General features: G+C 57.1%; 2 protein-coding genes across 8 annotated transcripts; one reads left to right on the top strand and one right to left on the bottom strand.

Annotated features, from left to right (window-relative positions):
• LOC136544212 (serine/arginine-rich splicing factor SC35-like) lies at positions 1–23,988 on the bottom strand. Of its 7 annotated transcripts, none has more exons than XM_066536452.1 (9): positions 23,740–23,983; positions 23,530–23,608; positions 23,221–23,451; positions 10,655–10,726; positions 9,899–10,054; positions 8,673–9,805; positions 8,081–8,150; positions 7,231–7,427; positions 1–201 (listed from the first exon to the last, which is right to left on the bottom strand). In XM_066536452.1, the coding sequence occupies exons 1-6, from the start codon at positions 23,804–23,806 to the stop codon at positions 9,625–9,627; spliced, it is 786 nt and encodes a 261-aa protein (XP_066392549.1). In that variant the 5' UTR covers positions 23,807–23,983; the 3' UTR covers positions 1–201; positions 7,231–7,427; positions 8,081–8,150; positions 8,673–9,624. The 7 variants fall into 7 exon arrangements, with proteins under 7 accessions (XP_066392549.1, XP_066392560.1, XP_066392545.1 ...); XM_066536448.1 differs by lacking the exon at positions 1–201 and adding an exon at positions 309–672; XM_066536469.1 differs by lacking the exon at positions 1–201 and having other exon boundaries at positions 6,846–7,427; positions 23,221–23,287; positions 23,372–23,451; positions 23,740–23,881.
• On the top strand, positions 668–3,931 carry LOC136544202 (uncharacterized). The gene has a single exon (XM_066536441.1). The coding sequence runs from the start codon at positions 2,098–2,100 to the stop codon at positions 3,907–3,909; it is 1,812 nt and encodes a 603-aa protein (XP_066392538.1). The 5' UTR covers positions 668–2,097; the 3' UTR covers positions 3,910–3,931.
• Positions 23,989–24,209: the final 221 nt, after the last annotated feature.

The raw sequence follows: 24,209 nt of genomic DNA, 5'->3' as shown, positions 1-24,209 counted from the left end.
GTATGCCTATTTTTCTGAAGGTCATCTTGCAGTAACAAACCTTTTGACAGCATGTAAGAAAAGAAGCAATGCTCAGCAATGAATCTTGCAGACGAGAGCTCAGAAGGACACTCAAATTGGCAGACCTCGTTAACCTCTGCTATTGCATCTCAGGATAGGCACATCTTAAACCTAATTTGAACTTTTGAAGTCCTTGGCGCGCTTTTAGAAAATTGACGAACACCCGCACATACAAAACAACCGTGAGGACAACATTTTGCCAGAGTTCGGTGCTACTGTAAGTCTTTACGGCAAGGCACACAACGACAGGACAATATTTATTAAATTTGTTTATTACATATGTAGAGCATAGTGAAGCATTGCTTTATGGCAACTCAAATGTACATTAGTTACACATCTACCAATATCGCTACACAAATTGCATGCCTTTAGGAGAGGAGAAAACATTTCGCGGCATGAGAGGTTATATGTCAATGGCAAGTATGGTCTTTTCATTGTCACAGAGAGAAATTTCCAAATAGGTACAGGAAAGTACAAATGTGTGACATGCTATGAACTCCGAGACTTTAGGAAAACAATTGCAGCTGAACCCTCGTGTTGAAATCAGTGCAGCAAGAATGAAACCACTACTAATGCATCTCCCAGAATGTTCTCTCTGCAATCTCCGTCCAGCTGTATACTTATACTTAGATACAGTTGAGAATAGACTTTTAAAACAATTAATCTGTTATGTGGCCAGTTGGGATGGAGATGAGAGGGCGGGCTACAGTGCCGTAGAGCTACAGTATCCATGGGTACTGTTCACGGCGGCGGCGGCTAGGCCTGCAAGGGCGCTGGGGGAGGCCGGCAAGAGAGAATATATCTCCTCTCCTTATATAAAGAGGTTTACTTGACTCCTAAGCAAGCGACTAATTAACCCTAACGGGCTAAGGCCCAATAGGCCTTTGACTCCTCTAACACTACTCCCCACCCGGACATGCAGCTCGTCCTCGAGCTACGACCTAACAATGATGCTAACTATGGCTTCACTAGACACAAACTGAACACCTAAGAACAAGTCTTTTACATCTCGGCTTATTTCAAATAAACTCGACTCTTTATTCTTGAATCCTGAAGATGCGGCGGACACCCTCCGCGTGCTGGACAGGCTCGTGTAGCCGCCTGGATCCCATGGAGACCATCGAAACGAGAGGGTTGCACGGGTACGGCTGTCTGGAATTAATCGCAATAGCGACCAGCGGAGACGACCTCGTGGCGGCCGACAGCGAAACGCGGCAGCGCTAGGCAGTGCGCCTCCGCCGGTGACAAAGAGGAGTGCGCTTCTTCTATCATCACTCCCATAGAACTGGAGTGCGCCGCCTGCGGGAACAGCACCATGCTCGCGCCTAGAGACAGCAACGGGTCGGTGCGGTTGTTGTTGGCCGTTCGACGGGGCGAGGTCGTGCCCCCCCTTGCCGAGGTCGATCGTCGTCAAGGCCGCCTCATGCATCTGCCGACGCATCTCCTGCAGTCGGCGCCGCGCTAGGAGGCCGCGTGCTGCAGCCTGTAATCGCACCGTCGCAGACTGACAATCACTCTTCTGCGCAAGCACCACTTGCACAGTTGCTGCCGCAGTGGTGATCTGATCGCCTGGCTGTGCACCTGTGAATGGAGGCACCGGCACGCCGAGGACGAGGCCCGCCGACTGCGCGCCCGCGGATGAGGGCACCGACGCTGGCTGTGCGCCAATGTTATGGACGAGGGTCGCGAGGACGTCCATCTGGCGCTGCAGGTGGTCGAAGGTCGCCATCCACTCACCGAAGGCGCCTGTGGAAGGTGCAGGCTGCTGCGTAAGCAAGGGCGCCACAGTGGCTGTGGCGGTGGTGAACACGGGCGAAGCTACGAAGGACAGGGCCAGCGTAGCCCAAGGATGTGTGCCGAGCGGCGTGGAGATGGGCACGACGGCGTAGGATCCGGCCGGCGGCGCTGCGAAGAACAGGGCCGGCGCAGCCCAGGGATGTGCGCCGAGCGGTGTGGAGAAGGGCACGGGGGCGTAGGATCCGTCCGGCGGCACTGCGAAGAACAGGGCCGGCGCAGCCCAGGGATGTACGCCGAGCGATGTGGAGAAGGGCACGGGGGCGTAGGATCCAGGGATCAGCAGTCTCAGGTTCGATGTCGACTTCCCATCCCTCGCCAGCGGTCTCCGCGTCCTCGACCACCATCGCTGCAACCACCGCGCCCCTGCCCTCGTCGTCCTCGGCCCTCGTCACGGTGTCAGGCCCGATCGCGCCCTCTGCCGCGGCTCCGGCGCCCGTCATGTCCGCCGAACAGATGACGGCGGCCATACTTGACCTGGGGCGAGATGTGGCGGGCATTCATGCCTTCCTCGCTGGTCCGCACGGGCCGCAGCCGCCGGCCCAACCCCTGTTTCCGCAGCAACCGGCGCTCCCGCTGCCCTACAGCCAGCAGGTCCTGCCAGCACAGCCGCTGCCGTCCGTCCAGCACGCGTCGTTGGCGCCACCCCTACCGGCGCCGCCGTCCGCGGTCGCGCCTGCTGCGGCTGGGTACATCTACGGCATGCCCCACGACGGCGCGACCTCTTCCGCAGCACTGATCACGCCGCCGCCTCCGCCCCACGGCGTGCCGATCACCCAGATTCAGTTTCCCCGATCGCCATCGCGCATTCCGGGCTGGACTTCGGAGCCGGCACCCGTCTACACCACGGCGAGTGCACAGCCCTACGTGCCACTACTGCCTTCGTCGGGGCCAGTGGTTGCCCATGGTGGGGTGCCCGCGTCGGCTGTCCTGTACGGGGGCGTAGACGGACCACTATTCCATGGGGGCTCGCTGCAGCCTTCTTCATCGTCGTCCCCGGCACGCGACGACACTGCCGGGGGCGCTGTTTCGGTCATCGGCCCAGAGCCTCCACCGCCGAAGTTTTACAAGCTCGAGTTCCAGACATACGACAGCTCGGTCGACCCCCTGAACTGGCTCAACCACTGCGAGCAGTTCTTCCGGGGCCAGCGGACGTTGGCGTCCGATCGGACGTGGCTTGCCTCCTACCATCTCCGGGGCGACGCGCAGACCTGGTACTACGCCCTGGAGCAGGATAAGGGCATGCCGCCGTGGGAGCGCTTCCGCGACCTCTGCCGTCTGCGTTTCGGTCCACAGCTGCAAGGTAGTCGCCTGGCTGAGCTCGGCCGATTACCCTTTACGTCCACTATGCAGGAGTATGCGGGCCGTTTCCAGGCGGTGGCGTGCCACACTGGGGACCTCTCTACCCGTCAGCGCGCCGAGTTGTTCATGGGCGGCCTCCCAGACCATATCCGGGTGGACGTGGAGATGCGCGCCCCGCCGGATCTTCAGACGGCCATGTACTACGCCCGAGCGTTCGAGCGGCGCACGGCAGCTCTGCAGGCACTGCCGGCCGCACGCGGCGCTCGCCATCCTCCGCGTCCCGCGCTGCCTCCACCAGGCCATGCCCCATGCACCGGCCGGTCCGGGCGCCGCGGTGGCCGCCGCAGCTCCGGGCGCGTGGCCTTTTCGCTGCCTTACTCCAGCCGAGCAGCTGGAGCGCCGTCGTCAAGGCCTCTGCTTCAACTGCGACGAGCCGTACGTGACGGGCCACGTGTGTCAGCGCCTCTTCTATTTAGAGGGCGCCGACTACGTCGACGACGACGCGGCGCCCGACGCCGGCGCCGCAGGCGCGCCCGCGGCCGTGGAGGCGGTGCCAGCGGCCCCGGACGCAGACGCCAACGCGTTCGCCATTTCTCTCCATGCCTTGGCCGGTATCTGCACGGAGAACTCCATGCTCCTCCCTGTGATGGTGAAGGGGGAGCGCTTGCTCGCACTGCTCGACACCGGCTCGACGCACAGCTTCATGCAGGGCGCGACCATGAGACGCCTCGGCCTCGTTCCGTCAGGGGGTGACCAACTGCGCGTCACCGTCGCCAACGGCGATCGCCTCCGCTGCGAGGGTGTCGCCCGCAACATACCCATCAGCATTGAGGGCGAGTACTTCTCCATCACCTGTGTCGGTCTTGACCTCAGCTGCTTCGCTTCATCCTCGGCATCGACTACCTGCGGACGCTAGGCCCCATCGTGTGGGACCTGGAGGCCATGACGATAGCCTTCACGCGCCAGGGACGGCGCATCCTCTAGCGGGGTGTGGGTGGTCCCGATGGGGCCGCCCGTGCAGCGGCGGTGTCCGCCGACACCTAGGAGCCCCTGCTAGACCGTCTACTTCAGCAACACATCGCCATCTTCGACGAGCCACAGGGCCTTCCGCCGGCTCGCCCCTACGACCACCGCATCCACCTGCTGCCGGACACGGCGCCCATCGCCGTACGACCGTACCGCTACCCCTAGCTCCAAAAGGACGAGCTGGAACGCCAGTGCGAGGCCATGCTCGCCCAAGGGATTATTCGGCCCAGCACTTCGCCATTCTCGGCGCCCGTCCTCCTCGTCCGCAAGGCGGACAAGTCTTGGCGTTTCTGCATCGACTACAAGGCCCTCAACACCAGGACCTCGAAGGACAAGTTCCCTATTCCAGTGGTGGATGAGCTCCTTGACGAGCTCCATGGGGCCCGCTTCTTCACCAAGCTCGGCTTGCGTTCGGGCTACCACCAGGTGCGGATGCACCCCGACGACGTGGCTAAGACGGCGTTCCGCACTCACCACGGCCACTACGAGTTCCTGGTGATGCCGTTCGGCCTCTCCAACGCACAGGCGACGTTCCAGGCGTTGATGAACGACGTCCTTCGCCCATACCTACGGAGGTTTGTGCTGGTATTTTTTGATGACATCCTGATCTACAGTTCCTCGTGGGCGGAGCACCTCCATCACGTCGCCATCGTCCTCAGCGAGCTTCGAGCGCATCATCTCCACCTTAAGCGCTCGAAGTGCTCGTTCGGGGCGTCGTCCGTGGCCTATCTGGGTCACGTCATCTCCGGGGACAGCGTCGCCATGGACGCCGATAAGGTGGCCACGGTCGCGGCTTGGCCATAGCCGCGGTCGGCTCGCGGGCTGCGGGGATTCCTCGGACTCGCGGGCTATTACCGCAAGTTCATCCGGGAGTTCGGTGTCATCGCCGCGCCCCTCACTCGCCTCCTGCGGCGCGACGCGTTCACTTGGGACGCCGAGGCCGAGACGGCCTTCCAGGCGCTCAAGCGCGCCCTCACCACCGGGCCGGTGCTGCAGATGCTGGATTTCGACAGGCCATTTGTGGTGGACTGCGACGCCTCCGGCGCGGGGTTTGGCGCCGTCCTTCACTAGGGCGCGGGACCCCTAGCTTTCTTCAGCCGACCGTTCGCGGCACGTCACCTCAAGCTCGCGGCGTACGAGCGCGAGCTAATCGGCCTGGTGTAGGCCGTGCGTCACTGGCGTCCATACTTATGGGGACGACATTTTCTTATTCGCACTGACCATTACAGCTTGAAGTTCCTTCTCGACCAGCGCCTGTCGATGGTTCCACAGCACCAGTGGCTCAGCAAGCTGTTCGAGTTCGACTTCACTATCGAGTACCGGCCAGGATGCCTCAACACTATGGCGGACGCGCTGTCCCGCCGTGATGCAGAGGAGGCCTCGGTGGCCGACGTCGGAGCTGCTGTCCTGTGCGCCTGCTCCGGACCCTCATTCGCCTTCGTCAACGACGTACGCCGCGCCATAGCGATCGCAGTGGACGCCCAGAGCCTCCGGCAGCGCCTGGACGCCGGCGAACTCCAGGGCCCGTGGCGTTTCGACGACGGGCTCCTTCTGCACGGGAGCCACATCTTCGTCCACGACCACGACGACCTGCGCCATCAGGCGCTGCTCCTGGCGCACTCGGCAGGACATGAGGGCGTCCAGAAGACCCTCCACCGTCTCCGCGCCGACTTCTACATACCCGGGGACCGCACTCTGGTACAGGACTGGGTGTGTGCTTGCGCGACGTGCCAGCGCAACAAGACAGAGACGTTACAGCCGGCGGGGCTGCTACAGCCACTGGAGGTGTCGTCCCAGGTATGGGCGGATATCTCCATGGACTTCATTGAGGGCCTTCCCAAGGTGGGCGGCAAGTCCGTCATCCCCACGGTGGTCGACCGCTTCTCCAAGTACGCGCACTTCATCGTGCTCGGCCACCCCTACACCGCGACGTCCGTCGCCTGCGCCTTCTTCGACGGCATCGCGCGACTTCACGGGTTCCCGTCGTCTATCGTCAGCGACAGGGACCCCATGTTCATGGGCCACGTTTGGCGCGACCTGTTCCAGATGGCGGGCGTCAAGCTACACATGAGCACAGCTTTCCACCCGCAGACGGATGTGCAGTCCGAGGTGGTGAACAAGGTGATAGCCATGTATCTACGGTGTGTAACAGGGGATCGTTCGCGTGCTTGGGTGGACTGGCTGTCGTGGGCGGAGTACTGCTACAACACCTCCTTCCACACCACCCTCCGCACCACGCCCTTCGAGGTGGTCTACGGTCGTTCCCCACCGCCCATCCTGCCGTACAAGCCGGGGACGGCCCGTACTGAGGCGGCTGCCGTCCTCCTGCGCAACCGCGACGAGATCCTCGCCGAGGTGCGCCAGCGCCTTCTACAGGCCCAGCAGCTCGCTAAGAAGACCTACAACGCCCATCACCGCGACATGGAGTTCGTCGTGGGCGACTGGGTCTGGCTGCGCCTCCTGCACAGGACGGTGCAGCCCTGGACCCCCGTGCCAAGCGCAAGCTGGGTCCCCGCTTCACCGGTCCGTTTCAGGTGCTGGAACGCATCGGCAACGTCGCCTATCGCCTCCAGCTACCTGAGGGCGCTCGCATCCACGACGTCTTCCACGTGGGCTTGCTGAAGCGCCACCGCGGCTACCCTCCGGCTGCCCCTGCGAACCTTCCGCCGGTGCTAGATGGCCGGATCCTTCCTCCACCGGACCGTGTCCTGCAGGCGCAGCAGCGGCGCGGTATCTGGCGCCTTCTCGTCCAGTGGCAAGGCCTGCCGGAGGAGGATGCGACTTGGGAGCCGCTCCAGGCGTTCCGCACGGAGTTTCCCACCTTCCAGCTCGAGGACGAGCTGTTTCAGCAGGCGGGGAGAGATGTTATGACGAGCCTCCAGTACAACCGGCGACAGCCAGCCAGTGGCTAAGAAGGCACCGCATGGGCTGGCCTAGGACCCGGATCAGTTGCTATTTTTTAGGAGATCAGTTTCTATTTTTAGGAGAAAAGAGATTATATATATATATAGGTTGTAAGACACTTTGGGAAATTAAGCAAGAGCAAACCTAATTGCTCGGCTTCCTTTAGGGAGCCGGGAGATCCCAGAAACCCGCGTAGCCGCCACACTCGTTCCCCTCGCGCGTCCCTGTCTCTCTCGCACGAGGAACCACGGCGCCTCGCCGCCGTTCGTCGTCGTTCAAACCTCGCCCCTCCATCTCCCACTCGTACAACTTGCGATCGATCCAGGGTAGGAGTCGAGTTCCTATCATAAACATTCTTGGTCAATCAAAGTTTGGAAGAGGAGTCAAGGGCATTTGAAATAATTTTAACATCAGTGGGGCTGACACTGACAGTAGAGATGATCTCGACATGAGTAGAACTGATCGAATGCTACACGAAACTTTGAAGAAAGAACAATAAATCAATTTTATCAGCTAATGGAGGAGGTGAACTATCTGCTTACTGTGTATATTTCTAATGGGAGTTCATATTGCCCAAACAAAAAAAATTATAAGGATAGAACAATAGGATGGATCTACACGAAACTTTGAAGAAAGAACAATAATTCAATTTTATATGTAATGGAGGAGGTCAACTATGTGCTTATTGTGTATATTTCTAATGGGAGTTCATGTTGCCCAAACAAAAAAAACAAAAGAACTATAGAACAATAGGATTGATCTTGGAAGCAATTCGGTTATCTGCCAATTTCATAAGTTCAACTAAAATTGAGCACGTGCAGACCAAGAAATCAAAAAAATATGTAAGCGTCAACTAAAACTGCAACAACAGCCAATGATTCAGTAAAGCATCCAAGGATCGAAAAATAACCTGACAGCAAGTAACACTAACACACTATTTCTTTCTTTTGTGATCGCAATGAGGAAGAAGGGTTTGTGCGGTGCGGAAAAATACCTGGAACTACTATTCAATGGGCTAAATTGGTGGCTGCGGGGACCCAGATGGTCCGCTCTCTATGATGTCCCTGCAAGAGGAAAACCCATAGTAAAAAATAAGCACTGAATACCAAACAGGCCAGATAAATGCCTGTGGATCTCCTGTATGTCTGTATCAGCTATGATACTGCGAAGCAGGACATGTAATGCATAAACCTTAGAGGTAAGCAGCAAGTGGACAGTAGGAGTTTGTTGTAAAGCGTAATAATAGTATTGAAGTTAACCAAGTTGGTAGACATCAGGAAATAGAGTTAAGCGTATCACATACATCTATATAATTTGGGAAAAAAAACTATTGAGGCAAGGAGCAATATGCACACAAAGGACCTATGAATGTACAGGTAGTAAAATCTTCAAAAAAAAATTGTGCAATGTGCATATTTTTTTTTGTGCAAACTGCATTCTTCAATTGGAATCATGGACCGAAGGAGACTGTAGTTAGGTTAATACTTCATAGTTTCTGAACCATGATGGTGTGGTTTAGCATTTCATCGAGCGAGGGAAAGGCAGAAGACAGCAAGGCGAAAGAGAACAGGGATTGAAAACCTTACCGTGTATCGGCAGGAGGATGAACGCAGAGCAGTCACGACGCCGTCGGAGCGGAAGAAGGGCTGCACCTCCGGCTGGGGCGGGCGTGAAGCCGGTGGAGAAGGGCACGGCGGCGGCGGCGGCGGCGCGGACCCCTGCCGGAGGCTTCCGGCAAGGGTTACATCCTTTCGTGGTGGCCGTGAAGGGAGTCCAGGGGCGGGGACGAAGTTGAGGCAGCGACGGAGGGAGCCGGAGTCAGCGGTGGCGTGGGCGTGAGCAGCCGTCGGCGCGGGGACGAAGCTGAGGCAGCGGCGGAGGGAGCCAGAGTCGGCGGTGGCGTGGGCGTGAGCAGCCGTCGGCGTCCGTCGATGGATCGGGTAGGGGACGGGACGTAGGGAAGGGGAGGGAGCCGGAGATGGGGGGCGGCGGGGACGGCGGGAGCGACGGCTGGGGCGGCGAGCGACGAGCGGCGCGGAGGGCGCGGCACAGAGGGCGGCGGAGGGCACCGGAGCGCAAGCGTCGTACCGTCACGGAAGCTTGGCGAGGCGGATACAATTGCTGACCGTACGTGAGGCATCTACCGTTGATGGAATATCCAATGGGCAGTGAGAAGGGGCGACGTGGCCTTTTGCGGGTTGAGATAAGGTAGTATAGGAACAAGGGAAAGGTATAGATGACAATATCCAATGTGTATATAGATCCCAAAATGAGGCTTAGATGTTCACAAAAAACAGTACTGGAAGTTGAATGCAGGGGCAAGCAATATTCCATCATTGGCATTGGCACCATGTAGATTCAGTAACCAAGCAAACAGTGTTGTTTTTGCCAAAGCTCAGTCTACTCCACCTAAACTGAAACAAAGGCCATCTTAGTAACATACCAGTTAAAAGTAAGAAAATACAAATGACGAGAACTGTCTAGATGCCTCAAGCTGTCCGTGAGAAGCTGTGCGATATTCAGCATTTCAGCTTAGGCTCAAGGGCTTCCAGAACATGCAGCGCGGCCATCTCCGGGCTTGCTAGGTGTTCCTTCATGAGGTGCCCTATGAGGTGAACGGCTTCTGCCATCTCTGGGCTTGCTAGGTGTTCCTTCATGAGGTGCCCTACGAGGTGAACGGCTTCTGCTATGACTGGGGCTTTTACGCACAGGAGAGCCACTGCCGACATTGAAGAATGGAGTAAAAATTAATTCATTTTGATATGACAATACAAAAGAGGAAAATAGTATATCTCCAACCCAGTGGACATACCTGTGTCTGTTATGTTTCCTGTCATAGTCAGGACTAATACTGCGAGTCCTATGGCGACGATGATCACTATCTCTGTACCTGTCCTGTTCATATCGCTCCCTACTTCTGCTCCGGCTTCGCCTTCTATAGTCTCTATCCCGATAATCCTCTTGATACCTTCACAAATGGCTAGCACTTATATTAAAAATAAAGATGATTCATGTGAAATGCTATACCAGTTTTAGTACTACGAGTAACAGAGCTATCATCACAGCTGAAATTTTCTTTAGTTGTATTGTAGGTCTAATTTGGTGGTACCATTTGGGCACTTGAGCAATAATGCCATGAAACACAACACCATTTTGCAGGGGGCCTTGTATGCTATAGGCTATCACAAAGGTAATATGTGCAGCATACATTCATTTTCATTTCATATTATATAGTGGAATAGTATTCCTTTAATCCTCTTTATTTGGCATTGTAGCAGTTAAAGGAGACACAGCTAGGAGTATATCTCTACTAAAGTAGTGAAGTGTGCCTATTCCATTCAGTGCAAGCAACACTTTTCTTTGTTTATTGGTTAATAAGCCTAAATATGAGCAGTTTGGGAGACAAACAAATTTAGTACGTAGCAAGATACACAAAGTCAGTAGGGGCATGAGGTCATAGCTAGCTTTTCCTTCAGTGCATGCAATTCTGAAACATCATACACAAAGGGAACAGAGGGAGTACCAAGTATGTCATTGTCAAGATTCAAATATGCAGGCTATTTCTTACCTCGGTCTTGGACTGCGGCTTCTGAAACGACCCCTTGGCTTTGGATTTTCTTCTGTAATTCTACCCCTATGACTGCAAACACAAACAAGAAGGTAATGCTTAATAAGTGAAATTGCTTTCAGTGTTTTGCCATTCTCCGAGTTGTATTGATGCACTTAATAAATAGTAAAATGATAGTATCAACATATTTTACATGATAGCAAGCGGCATTCTTGATTCTTGTAATGAGTGTTTTCTTAGAAAAAGAAACAATATGAGTTAAACAGGCCATGTAATGTGACTTTTTGGCTTCTGCTAGATGTGTAAACAAGTAATTTGGGTTTGTATGTCTAACAGAAACACTCTTACTTTCCATTTCTGAACTTCATTCAGACATATACAAGTAGAGACAAAGTTCTTGTCCATGAAAGTAAGTCAACCAATGGATATGCACCTCCCCAACCTAACAAAAAGATGCATGAAACCAACGAACTAGAACGGAATGGTAACAAGCAAAAACTTCAGCACAATTCATGTTGTCGGTGCAGAAAATAACCAACTAGTGAATATTTGTAGTTTTGCTGTACGTTGTGATCGGGGGTGGCCTAGCACTCAATGACACAGGATTTATACTGGTTCGGGCAACGTGCCCTACGTCCAGTCGGAGTCGGTCGGTGACTTTATTCCTGAGCCCAGGTGCTCGAAGTTTGCAGTGGGGTTATAAACGAGAGGGAGAAAGATGGGGTGTACAAGAGGGCCGGTCGGCTCCGACCGGAAGGGCCGAGAGTGACAGGAACTTCGCTATGAGCTAAGTGTTCAAGCGGGTGCTTGAGGTCCGAACCTGGTGGTTCTGTGGTTGTGAGCTATCGATCTAAGGAACTCTGACCTACTGGAATCGGTCTGGTCTTCCTTGTTGGAGGAAGCGCACCCCTTTTATAGATGAAAAGGATGGCTTTACAAGTGAGAGGGTGAGGGTACGTATGCTGCCGAGCCTTGTTGCCCACGCCCACCGAGCCTTGTTGCCCACACCGGCGGGTACAAGATAGTGGTAGGCGCCTACAACACTGTTGTTGTCGCTGTAGAATGTCAAATGCACACGGGAGGTCGTGCTACCTTTTTCAGGGATGGTGGACGTCGGTTCCTGCAAATACTGTTTGATGCCTAGAGGCATGTGAGGAGTCTCGCTGTGTTCACCTGGTACGGTAAATCCTGGTGCCCATACCACTATCGATGTCCAGAGACACGCGGGAGGTCTTACCGTATGGGAGTTTTAGCGGCCCCTACAATACTGTAGAGGGAGATGTCGGCGCCTACAATACTGTTTGTGTCAGGTGGCTGCAGAGTATTGTTCTATGCAGGGTATGGTCTCTGGTACAGTGGTTTTCACTTGTGAGCCTTGCCTTGCCTTTCTCCACACATCTTCTGGTTTCTACCGAGCGGGCGTCCCCGGTCGGATGGCTCCAGTCGGCCCTGAGTGTGCCGGTCGGAGAAGAGCGGCGAGCAGGGTTCCTACGAGCCCCGGTCGGAGGGACGTGGGGTCGGAGTCGTAAGTAGGGCTCAGGGCAGGCCTTTCGATCGGAGAGGCCGTCTGGAGGCGGCTGAAGCCCGAATTGAGCGCTCCGGTCGGAGAGGTGGGCCGAAGTAGCTGACGAGCGGGCGTTGCTCTTCTTGGGCCTGGCCTTCCAGTTGGTTGCTGGACCGTTCCTTTGCCCTATTGTTTTTAGACTCTTGGGCCGAGCCTTGGCACAGAAGCCGTTCCCCGAGGGACCCCGAGTTTATGAACTCGACAGGAGCCCCCGAGCCCCCGGGTGATTCGGGTAGAATCGTCTGGGGTATTTTTTGTCTTGCCGACGGGTGCGCGCGAGCGCACCCGCGGGTGTAGCCCCCGGGCGGTTCGGGCAGAACCGTCTGGGGTGTTGTTCTGGTGGGCGTGTGTGCGTGTTTTTAGTCTGAGACGGAGTTTTGTCGTCCGAGGCGTCGTTGTGCTGCCGAGGCGGTTTTTTAGTTTGTTTTGAGAGATTGGGTGAGAGGGAGCTTGTGGATCCCGGCGTCGGTGCGCGCCGTGGGATCGAGCGAGGGAGTCAATCAATGGTTTTGGACGAGACAGAGCTCACTGATCCTAGCGTCGATGCGCGCCGTGGGATCGGGTGAGGCAGTTAGTTTCGGACGAGACAGAGCTCACTGATCCTGACGTCGATGTGTACCGTGGGATCGGGCGAGGCAGTTAGTTTCGGACGAGACAGAGCTCACTGATCCTGGCGTCGATGCGCGCCGTGGGATCAAGTGAGGGAGTTAGTTCGGTCGTGAGAGAGCTCACTGATCCTGGCGTCGATGCGCGCCGTGGGATCGGGTGAGGGAATTAGTTTGGACAAACCCTAGCGTCGGTGTGTGCCGTGGTTTCTAAATAGTTAGTTTAGGGGTCAGACGAGACCAAGACCGTGGGTCCTGGCGTCGGTGCGCGCCGTGGGACCGAGCGGGTCGGAGTCGTGGATCCCGGCCTCGACGCAGCCTGGGCGGCCGAGGTAGTTAGTTTAGTTAGTTTTCACGCGAGTTCAGAGTCGCGGTCCCTGGATTTTTGGAGCGCAGTCGGAAGTGAAGCCGTTAGCGAGTTCGGAGTCGCAGTCCCAGGCCGTAGCCGGATGTCGTAGATCCTGTCGACACGAGTTCGGGGTTGCGGTCCCAGGGTTTTTGGAGCGTAGTCGGAAGTGAAGTCGTTACGCGAGTTCGGAGTCGCGGTCCCAAGCCGTAGCCGGATGTCGTAGATCCTGTTGATGCGAGTTCGGGGTCGCGGTCCTAGGGTTTTTTGGAGCGCAAACGAAGCGTAGTTAATTAGTTAAAGATCGGACGAGGCGGTGCTCGCGGATCCTGGCGTCGGTGCGCGCCGAGGGACCGAGCGAGTCGTAGTCGTGGATCTGGCGAGTTCGAGGTCGCTTCCTTGGCGTTTGTCTTGAGCCCCCGAGCCCTGTCGGGCCTTCGTGGGGGTCGATGTGAGTTATGTGCGTTACCCCATCCGGTTCCTCACAACCGGAGGGGCTGAGTTTCGTCGCTTGTCCCGATCGCTCGGGCTCGAAGACTAGCTCGGTGAGTTCGCTAACGGGTGTGATCGAGCGGAATCCGGGTCCGTCGTTCGTGACGGGGTCGGCATAGCCTTCTTGTGACATTCAACTACTCCTTTACCTGCAACCCGACAGATGCCTAGGTCATTCCAGAGATCAACCCGAGTGGCCTAACGGCCTCCCCTCGATGGAGATTCTGTGGGCCTGGCGAGAGGTTCAGGATCGAACGAGAAGGTTGAGATGACCCGGTCTGCCGGACCGGGCTAGGACCGCACGGTGCTCATCTACGGTTTTCTCCCCTGGCTCTGTTGGTTACTCGTGTCGAATGAGGCAACCGCCGCTTCGTGACGCAACACGGAGCGTTCTGATGCATTTCGCTGCACGTGCGATGCTTAGTTCCTGAGCCTCCGGGCGGTTCAGGGCCCGAATCGTCCGGGAGGCGCGGGCGTATGGAATGAGATGCGCATATGGATGTATGAAATGACTTATAAGGAAATAGAGGGGTTCGGTATTGCTCACCTTGATGGCTTAAGTGACGAGGTTCGGAGAGCTTCAGTTGGAAAAGTCCGACCGGGACCTGCGCTTGTCAATCGTGGGTGAGTCCTTGTGTGAACAGTTTTTGTATTAATGAACACATGCTCACCTTGATGACCTAAGTGACGGGGTTTTGGAAAGCTTCGGTCGGAAATGTCTGACCGGAACCTTGACGACCTGAGTGACGGGGTTCGGAGAGCTTCAGTCGGAAATGTCCGACCGGGACCCGTGCTCGTTGTTCGTGACGGAGTCGGCATGGCCTACATGGGGCGCCCCTTCGCTTCCTTACCTGTCATTCGGTGTCTATCCTTACTTGTCATTTGGGTTCTTCAAGTCTGGCCTGGGGAAGCGGGGAGCCGCCGCGTGCGGTGGCGCTTCGGTTCCTGTGCCCGTCGTGTGGTAGTGGTTGATCGTGCGGTAGTGGTGGGCCATGGCCTGGCCACGTCCCTCCTGATCAGGAGCCGTTCCGTCGGGCAGAGCACGTCTCATCGGTCAGGGCACGTCTTATCTGCATTAAATGGAAAAGAGATAAATTCTCGCTCCGTCGTTCCGGCTTCCCCGATCGGCGCGTCCTTCCCTAACCGCTGTTCCCTTTTCCTTAAGTAGAAGAAGGGAGAGGGTTTTCGTTCCGTTCTTTTACCTGTTCTTCATCTGTCGCCGCCTTCTCTCTTCCTTTTTCGCCGTGAGCGTTCCTGAGAGCCGCAGAGGTTTCTAGGGAAGAAAGAGGAGAGAGCGAGGGAGAAGAGAGAACCTCACCGAAATGTCGGACTAAAGGTCGTCCACCGTGAGGACGTCGGTGCTGAAGGCTTTCGTCACGAAGGGGTTTCTGCCGCCGCAGGAGGTGGCGCACTGGAGGGTCCCTAGGAGGGAGGAGTTCCCGCAACCTCGTTCCAACGAGGTGGTTTCTTTCCTTACCTTTCATGAGCGCGGATTAGGATACCCCGCGCACTGGTTCCTGCGCGGACTCCTCAACGAGTGAGGTCTGGAGCTGCAGCACCTTAATCCGACGGGGGTGCTGCATATTGCTGGCTTTGTCACCGTCTGCGAGGCTTTCCTCGGGATGGAGCCGCACGTGGATTTCTTCCGGCGGCTGTTCTCCGGCCTGACGGCGGGGAGTTTGGCTGAGACCGCGCCGGTGGGAGCTTTCGCCCTGCAGAGGAAGCTGAGCGTGGGAGATTCGTACCCCACGTACACCCCATGTGACTCCAACCGGGGATGGCATGGGGAGTGGTTTTACATCCGGAATCCGGTGGAGGCGCCGTTTCCGGCGTTCACCGGTGGGAGGCCAGTGAAGCAGAAAAGTTGGTCGTGGGGTTGCGCCCGCACGGAGAGGCACAAGGTGGTCATCGAGGAGGAGCTGCGGAAGCTCGTAAGGCTCTCGGCCTTGACGGGGTGCGGGTGTTCCACACCCTCTTCCGCCGCCGGGTTGCGCCGTTGGCGGAGAGGATGCGGCCGATGTGGATGTACGGTGGCTGGTCGGACCCAGACCATGCGTTGTCGGAGGACCTGCCAGACGACGAGGTCTGGAGTCGCCTTGGCCGGGTGCTGCAGCTGAGGCCCAAGGATACGGTTGTGGGAAAACCCATACCGTTTAATGCCTCGGTCGTGTCCAACCTGGTATGATCCCTTATTTGTTTCGTGTTTCTTCCTCTGCTTTTCTTGTTTTTTGATCCTGGGTCATCCGTTCTGTAGGGGCTTGAAAGGTACAAGTCCCGGCCGCACCTTCCTAAGGGACCGGAGGGCAGGGCCCGGCAAGCCGCCCAGAAGGAGGCAACGGACGCCCGAAAGAAGAGAACCAGGGAAGTTCAGCGGAAGGAAGGGACAGCAGAAGGAAGGGAAGGAGGCCGCCCGGCGCGTGAGGGTCGGGGAACGTAGGAGCGACGTCGAGTCGAAACTCGCGTCGGATGATCCTACGGATTTGGATGACATGGTCTTCTCCGACGAGGAGGAGAGCAGGGAGGTCGTTGTGACCTCGGCGGAGCGCCGCGACCCTGCGGCGACGTCCGCTGGTGAGGAGCAAGAGGCCGCGCGGCGTGCGGAGTTTCCTACGTCGAGGAAGCGTGTGGCGAGCGCGGACGCCGTCGGTGGACGGGCGACGAAGCGGACGCGGTCACCGCGCCCCTCGGTGGTGTCGCCGGTTCCGTCGTCGCCTGTGGCGGACGCGGCTGAGCGAGCTGGGCGGTCCGAGGAGCGGACTGGTACTTGTGCGCCGATGGGACCAGTGCCAACGCCTGGCTCGCAGCCGGAGGAGGCCCTGCCTGCCGTGGGTGTGGTCGAGCAGTCCGGGCGGTCTGAGGAGCAGACTGACGTCCGGGCGACGCGCGACTTGCAGTCGAAGGACGCTCCACCCGCTGCTCCGGTCGGGGAGTCCCGAGCCGGGGGTCGTAGTGACCCGCAGGCCGGGCAGGAGCCGGTCGGGACGACTCCGCCCCCGTCTGAAGTGAGGGGGCACGGGTCGCAGCCTGGGAGTGGTCCTCGTCCTGCAGGTCCGTCGACATCGGGCCCTGCTTTCAGAGTCGTGCCACTCACCTTCCGGTATGTTTTTCTTTCTGTTGTTTTTCGATATTCCGCTGGTTGAGCTTTTTCGGTGTGTGACTTACCCACACTTTCTGTTAGCGGCCGGGGCATGCCGGGGTTGAGCGTCGCTTCGACCCCCGTGCAGGAGACTTGGAGGCCTACCCTGCAGCGTTCCCTCCCGGGGGTGGTGCCCCCCAGGGCGGCTGCTGATAAGGCGGCAGCGGCGGTGTTGGCGGCGATCCCGGTGCCGATGGCAGGGGTTGCGTCGGAGGTAACTCTCGTGGCCCCTCCTCCGTCGGTGGCAATGGAAGAGATGAGGGAGGGCAAGCTCCCTATCTTGCCGGGTGGAGGGTCACACGACTTATCCTTGCCGTCGGAGCCGAAGGCGCCGGAGGAAAGTGCGGCCGGGACGGAGTTGGGGACGCTTGGCGGCGTTCCACGCGAATGAGGTGGTGAACATCCCGTCTGACGACGAGACGGATGTCGCGGCGGAGCCACTGGTGTTGCCGTGGGAGCTGGCAGTGTCACCACGGGAGTTGGCGGTGGTCTAGTTGGAGGCTGGGCCCTCCGGCGGTTCGTCGGAGGGTGACCTAGAGTGGCCCTGCCCTAAGGACCCATCGAAGGCGCGGTTCATCCTCCGGGATTCCCGGGAGCGTCAGCTCTGGGACATTTTTGGGGGGCAAGGGCATGCCGCGGTGTCCGAGCTCACCAAGCTGTCCGCAAAGCTTAAAAGCGCCCGGAAGCAGGCTCAGTTCGCTCGGCAGTTGGTTGAGGGCGACCTGCAGCTCGCCGCGGAGGTGAGTTTCTGGTACTTGTCCTTGCCCTTTGAATCTTTCGTCGGTTGTTTTTTAGCATGCTTGTTTTTCATAGGATATAAGGAAGATGTCGTCCCGCAAGTCTTACTTCCTCTGGGCGGAATACGCCCGGATAGCGGAGCTCGAGCGTCGGGTAGAGTCCGCTCGCCGCGAGTCCCAGGACCGGGCGGCCGCGGCGCGGGCGGAGGGGCAGCGTGCAGCGGAGCGGGCGACTGCCGCCGAGCAAGGGCTCGAGGCGACGAAAGCCCGCCAGGCGGAGACTGAGGCGGAGTTGCGGACATCCCTGGCGAGCACCGAGACGGCGCTTCAAGAGGCCTTGGCGGCCCTTGAGCCAGAGCGGAGTGCTCTGGCGTCGGAGCGGGCCGCCCTGGAGTCGGTGCGGGCCGCCCTGGAGGCGGAGCGGAGGGCCCGGTCGGAGGTGGACCAGGAGGTGCTCGTGCTCCGAGGCCGGGTGATGGGGACGGAGGAGGCGAACACCAGGCTGTGCGCGCAGGCGACTCGACAGGCGGAGGAATTCTCCGCCCTTGAGAACTCTCGCGCTGGTACGTACCCTTTCTTGTTTTTCGTTGCGTTGGTTTCTTTCTTCAGCCTGTTCCTGAGCTTGTCGCCCCTCCTTCAGAGCTGGATGGAAAGGTGAAGACGCTGGAGCAGGACCTGGAGACGACCAAGACGACCCTCAGCCGGAATGCGGAGGAGCTGGCCAAGTCCCGTGAAGAGCGACGTGCTCTTGAGGGGGACCTTGACCAGATCCGCAACGTTGCCCAGCTCGTCGTCTCGGAAGTCTTCGGGGCGATGCCAAGCACTAGCGCGCCTGTTGTCCAGCTGATGGAGGTCCCGGACGCAGTCAAGGACCTTGTCAGGAGCGGGCTGTTTTACGGGGTGTCGGGGGTGATGACCTCGGTGGCGACGCACCACCCGAATCTGGACTTCGCCACTATCTGCAGCGGGTATGCTGAAGGCCTGAGCATGGAGGACATCCAGTCAATCGGCGAGAGCTTGCTGCCGCACGCGCGGTCGGTGTCGGAGCAAGTTTCCGCCGAGTGGGTGATGGACGTTCGCCGTGAAGACATGGCCCAAAGCATGCGTGGGGAGGACGCTTCCGAGCATGCGGATAGCACAGAGCCTGGTTCGGTGGGGAACGTTGCCTCGGCCCCGATCGAGCCGAACGTCGTGCTGCCGGGGAATGAGCAGCCTGCGCCTTCGTCGGTCGCTCCGACAGCAGATGCCGCCGGGCCGGTCCAATAGCTTGCAAAATATAAGTAGTTAATAAACGTAAAAAGTTTAAGTTCGTGGGGAAGCCCCTGTGTAAAACGTTCGTGTGTGTTTTAATGACTACAATCGGTTTTTGTTTTTGTGATGGAGTTGCTCCGTTCGGGGAAGCTTGTTCCCTTTCGTTCCTTAGTTCTTCCTTAGCATAATTTTATTTTTCATTTCTTTCTTTCTCGTACCTGCCCGTTTGTCCTGTAGGCTGCAACCTTGTGAGCCCGGGGCGTGGCCCACGAGGCTCGGCCGCTCGTAACCGTAGGAAAAGACAGGGTGCGATCAGTCGGAATGTTTTAAAGCAAAGTTACGTAAGGTAAATCAAAGGAACGAACTGCTCTTTTGTTCGGGTAGGAAGAAGTTTCTCCATATGAAAGTAAAAGAGTACTTAAAGTAAAAACAAAATAGAGGGGTAGTAGAGCCCTCGAGCGCCCCGATCCGAAAAGTGTTCGGGTCGGGGTGCTCTTATAGGAGCGTTCGCTAAGTAAACAAAGGTAAGACTGAAACTTAGGAAGAAAAAGAAAGAACGACATAGCTGTTCCAAGGTGCTCGGAGAGAGCGTCGTCGTTGTTGTCCTTCAGTCGGTAGGCGTCCGGTCGGATCACTTCATCCTTCAGTCGTCTAGATCCTTGCCCGCTGCGCCCCCTTCTTCAGTTGCTGCCTCTTCGCATTTTTGTTTTCTTGGCATGCCAGTCTACCTCAGCAGGCGCTTGAGCAGCTGGCAGTCCTTGTAGAGATGATTGACGGGATAGTCGTGGTTGGTGCATGGGCTCTCCATGAGCTCGTGAAGGTGACCCGGAGGGTCTTGCTGGGGCTGCGTGCCCGCGTGATCGGCCGCGGCGACCGACGCGAAGTTGGTCAGTCGGCAGCGATCCTTTCTGTTTTTTTCCCCTCAGCGTGGAGGGGCCCTCGTCTTGATCCTGGCGCTTGGCCTTACCTTTTCCACGGCCTCCGTTGAAGCGCGGTGGGAACGGCGCTTGCTGGAGGTGCTGGACAAAGGTCCGTGGTCCCAGGCTGTCAGGGCTGGGACTCCGGTCGACGCTGCGCGTATCTCGGTTCGGCCCGAGCCGCGCGTGGACAAGCGGTTGGCACGGAGCGGTCGTCAAGTCGAGGTGAGGTGCCATTGCGGCTTCCTATGCCGCACTCTATGGTTGTTGCGGTGATAGGGTGTAGTGCCCCATCTGCTGCGTCCCTGTTCCCCGGACGGGGAGCGAGGTCGCGAGTCGGCGTCGCGATACGGAGCACTCCGCTTGTTGAACGGCGGCGGTCTCCAACAGTGCCCGGAGGTTCTGGTGGATCGCCCGTTCGCGAGGGTCGTTCGGCTCGGACAGGCCGCGCAGAAGCATTGCCGCGGCGGCAATGTTCTGACTGGCCCGAGCGAACTGCGGGGGATCGGTCCGCCTAACCGGGGTGTTACGCTGGACCTGACGGGCACGACCCCGAGCGCCGTTCGCCGGTCTATGCGCACGGAGCGCAGTGGGGTGCGCCGAGCGCGCTGGTGCGGTCGGTGGCTAATGCGGCCACTGTCGTCGTAGACCCTCCCCGTACTAACGTGTGAGCTCGGGGGTCTCCGCATGAGGGTCCGGAGAGGTGTGAGTCCGTGAGGACTCTGCTTCCGCCGGTGGGTGTCCCGGAGGATCCGCCATGGCGCACTCCCGGAACGAACGGTGGCTAGATGCCATGTCGCCGATGCTGGAGCCGTCACTCTCGCCACCGTCATCTAAGAGGTCGAGGAAACAGGTAGGAGCATAGCTCGCCATTCCCACAAATTCGGATGCGAGAGGGGGCGGCGCAGGCATCCTTCGGAGCCCACGGGCGTATGCGTCCGCGGAAGACGCGAGGCCGTAGGGGAACCGGCCGTACGGCGGTTGTGTTGGGGACAACGGGGTTCCGCCGGGTAACCGGCGGAAGATAGAGAATAGTAAGTAAATAACAGCGTGTATATTACTCACAGCGGGGTTTGAGCAGAGAGTTTGCTCGGAATGAAGCGCAAATGCCGCGCCGTCGAAGCTGCGCGTCCCGGAGTCGATGGAGGATGTCTCTTCGATGGGTGCCGGGTCGCGAGTCTCCTCGCGGAGGTGGAGTACGCTGAGCCGGTTGGCGACGAATTCCAGGCTTCCGAAGAGGAAGGCCTGGAATGGCTCGAAGACGGGTGGAACCCGCATCCCGGTGGGCGAGAGTGCGGGAAACTCCAGCGAGCCAAAGCGAGTCGTATCGCCCGAGCCCGCCATGGCGAGGGTGGCGGAAAAGTGGGCCATCCGATGACCAAAAAGTATTGAACGTACATCGTCTTCCCCAGGGACGGCGCCAACTGTCGGTGCAGAAAGTGACCAACTAGTGAATATTTGTAGTTTTGCTATACGTTGTGATCGGAGGTGGCCTAGCACTCAATGACACAGGATTTATACTGGTTCGGGCAACGTGCCCTACGTCCAGTCGGGATCGGTCGGTGACTTTATTCCTGAGCCCAGGTGCTCAAAGTTTGCAGTGGGGTTATAAACGAGAGGGAGAAAGATGGGGTATACAAGAGGTCCGGTCGGCTCCGACCGGAAGGGCCGAGAGTGACAGGAACTATGAGCTAAGTGTTCAAGCGGGTGTTTGAGGTCTGAACCTGGTGGTTCTGTGGTTGTGAGCTATCGATCTAAGGAACTCTGGCCTACTGGAATCGGTCTGGTCTTCCTTGTTGGAGGAAGCGCACCCCCTTTTATAGATGAAGGGGATGGCTTTACATGTGAGAGGGTGAGGGTACGTATGCTGCCGAGCCTTGTTGCCCACGCCCACCGAGCCTTGTTGCCCACACCGGCGGTTACAAGATAGTGATAGGCGCCTACAATATTGTTGCTGTCGCTGTACAATGTCAGATGCACACGGGAGGTCGTGCTGCCTTTTTCAGGGATGGTGGATGTCGGTACCTGCAAATATTGTTTGATGCCTAGAGGCATGTGAGTCTCGCTATGTTCACCCGGTACGGTAAATCCTGGTGCTCATACCGCTATCGATGTCCAGAGACACGCGGGGGGTCTTACCGTATGGGAGTTTTAGCGGCCCCTACAATACTGTAGAGGGAGATATCAGCGCCTACAATACTGTTTGTCAGGTGGCTGCAGAGTACTGTTCTGTGCAGGGTATGGTCCCTGGTACAGTGGTTTTGACTTGTGAGCCTTGCCTTGCCTTGCCTTTCTCCGCACGTCTTCTGGTTCCTACCGAGCGGGCGTCCCCGGTCGGATGGCTCCAGTCGGCTCTGAGTGTGTCGGTCGGAGAAGAGCGGCGATCAGGGTTCCTACGAGCCCCGGTCGGAGGGACGTGGGGTCGGAGTCGGAAGTAGGACTCGGGGCAGGCCTTCCGATCGGAGAGGCCGTCCGGAGGCGGCTGAAGCCCGAATTGAGCGCTCCGGTCGGAGAGGTGGGCCGAAGTAGCTGACGAGCGGACGTTGCTCTTCTTGGGCCTGGCCTTCCAGTCGGTTGCTGGACCGTTCCTTTGCCCTGTTGTTTTTAGACTCTTGGACCGAGCCTTGGCGCAGATGCCGGTCCCCGAGGGACCACGGGTTTATGAACCCGACACATGTCAAGCCTGTTCGGTAGTGCTACTGCTGCAGCTGCAGCAGCCAGCCACCTGCAGTTCACTGGTGCAAGGCATGGGTGATAGCTGCAGCAGTAGCAGAAGAAAGTGCACCTATCAATAACCACTGCATCAATAACTTATAGTTCAAAAAAAAGCTTCACTACAAACAAGCCCCTGGAGTGTTTCCATCGATTGAACACATACATCAACCTAGACTACAGGGATTCTTCAACAGATGAACAATCCAAGCTAGCATTATGAAAGCAAAGAGAGGTTAACAATCTTGTCATTGTGAAACTTCACTCAGAGAAATACTCCTCATCCCAACTTTACATAGCCACATCCATGTCTACATGTGATTTCCTGTCAACCTTCAAATACTCTGTTGCGGGCATGAAACAACCTAGCTAAATTAGGTACTTAGGTGGTTGGTGTTTATAATTTATTGGCATTACTATGGATAGCTACATTTCAACCACACTAGAAATTACAATGCATTCCAACTCCAGAAGTTTTCCCTCCATCAAAACAGGGCCTAAGTATGAAGGCTGAACAGAAAAAAATGATGATCAGATCATGTAACGATGGAATACCCAAACATAAAATTACAGCCATACTCTCACAGATCAATGTTTCATTCAACTATAGAACCATCTAAATGACTAAAGTCTCAAGGAAACCCTTATTAACCTCTTAGAAATAATAAAATAAATTAGTTCTACTGCAGGGGTGGCATCTGTTACTGCTACATGACATCATACCACCCAAGATTTTGCTGCCACAATGAAATGCAACAAATAATTTAATCGGTACATAACAAAGGTTGTAGCATGTGAGATCTTACATCTTTTCAGCATTGGGCCCGTACTTGGCAAACTGCACCATGAGCGCCCGCCCACCAAACCTCATCCCTGTACCAGGAAAAAAATAATGGAATATAAGTCTTAGAAGAAAAATAATAATGGAATAACAGATGAAATTTTTCCTTCGCTCACCATCAAGCCCGTCAATGGCATCCTGCGCCTCATCCTCGTAATTGTACCTCACGAACGCGAACCCTCGCGAATCCCCAGTCCTGCAAGAGGAGACGCAAGCTCAACCAAAAAACGATTCGAAATCCAGCCCCGACGCGTGGTGAAAGAATGGCGTCCACCTGCGGTCACGCGGGATGTAGATGTCGACGACCTCGCCGTAGCGGTCGAAGAGTGGGAAGAGGTCGTCAGCCGTTGTGCCTGCAGCAGGGATTCATCGACTGGGGGCGTGAGTACGCGGAACGCGGTGTTCGGGAGAGCGCGCTGCGGGGGGGGGGGGGGGGGGGGGGGTTGAGCCATAAAGGGCCGGGTAGGCGAGCGACATTACTTACGGAAGGAGACGTTGAGGACGAGGAGGGAGAAAGTGTCGCGGTTCTCCGGCTGCCCGGAGCGCGACATCGCCGGAGATGGCGGCGGCGAGTTTTTTATTTATTTAATTGCGGCGTGGGGGTTTTGGGACGGGTGGGGGGGGGGGGGTTGAGCCATAAAGGGCCGGGTAGGCGAGCGACATTACTTACGGAAGGAGACGTTGAGGACGAGGAGGGAGAAAGTGTCGCGGTTCTCCGGCTGCCCGGAGCGCGACATCGCCGGAGATGGCGGCGGCGAGTTTTTTATTTATTTAATTGCGGCGTGGGGGTTTTGGGACGGGTGTAAACGGTCAGGGAAGACGAGGAAAAAACGAATTGAACTTGTAAATTAATTCGGCGTCCGGAAGATCGCAAATGTGCCATCAAGGACATAGTTTATTTAATTTGTAATTTTTATTTATTTATTTATGACATTAACAGATTCAAATCAATTT

Source organism: Miscanthus floridulus, chromosome 1, assembly GCF_019320115.1.
Source record: "Miscanthus floridulus cultivar M001 chromosome 1, ASM1932011v1, whole genome shotgun sequence".
Taxonomy (NCBI): Eukaryota; Viridiplantae; Streptophyta; class Magnoliopsida; order Poales; family Poaceae; genus Miscanthus; species Miscanthus floridulus.
The sequence above is the reverse complement of the archived record's forward strand: the minus strand, read 5'-3'. Positions and strand labels throughout refer to the sequence as shown.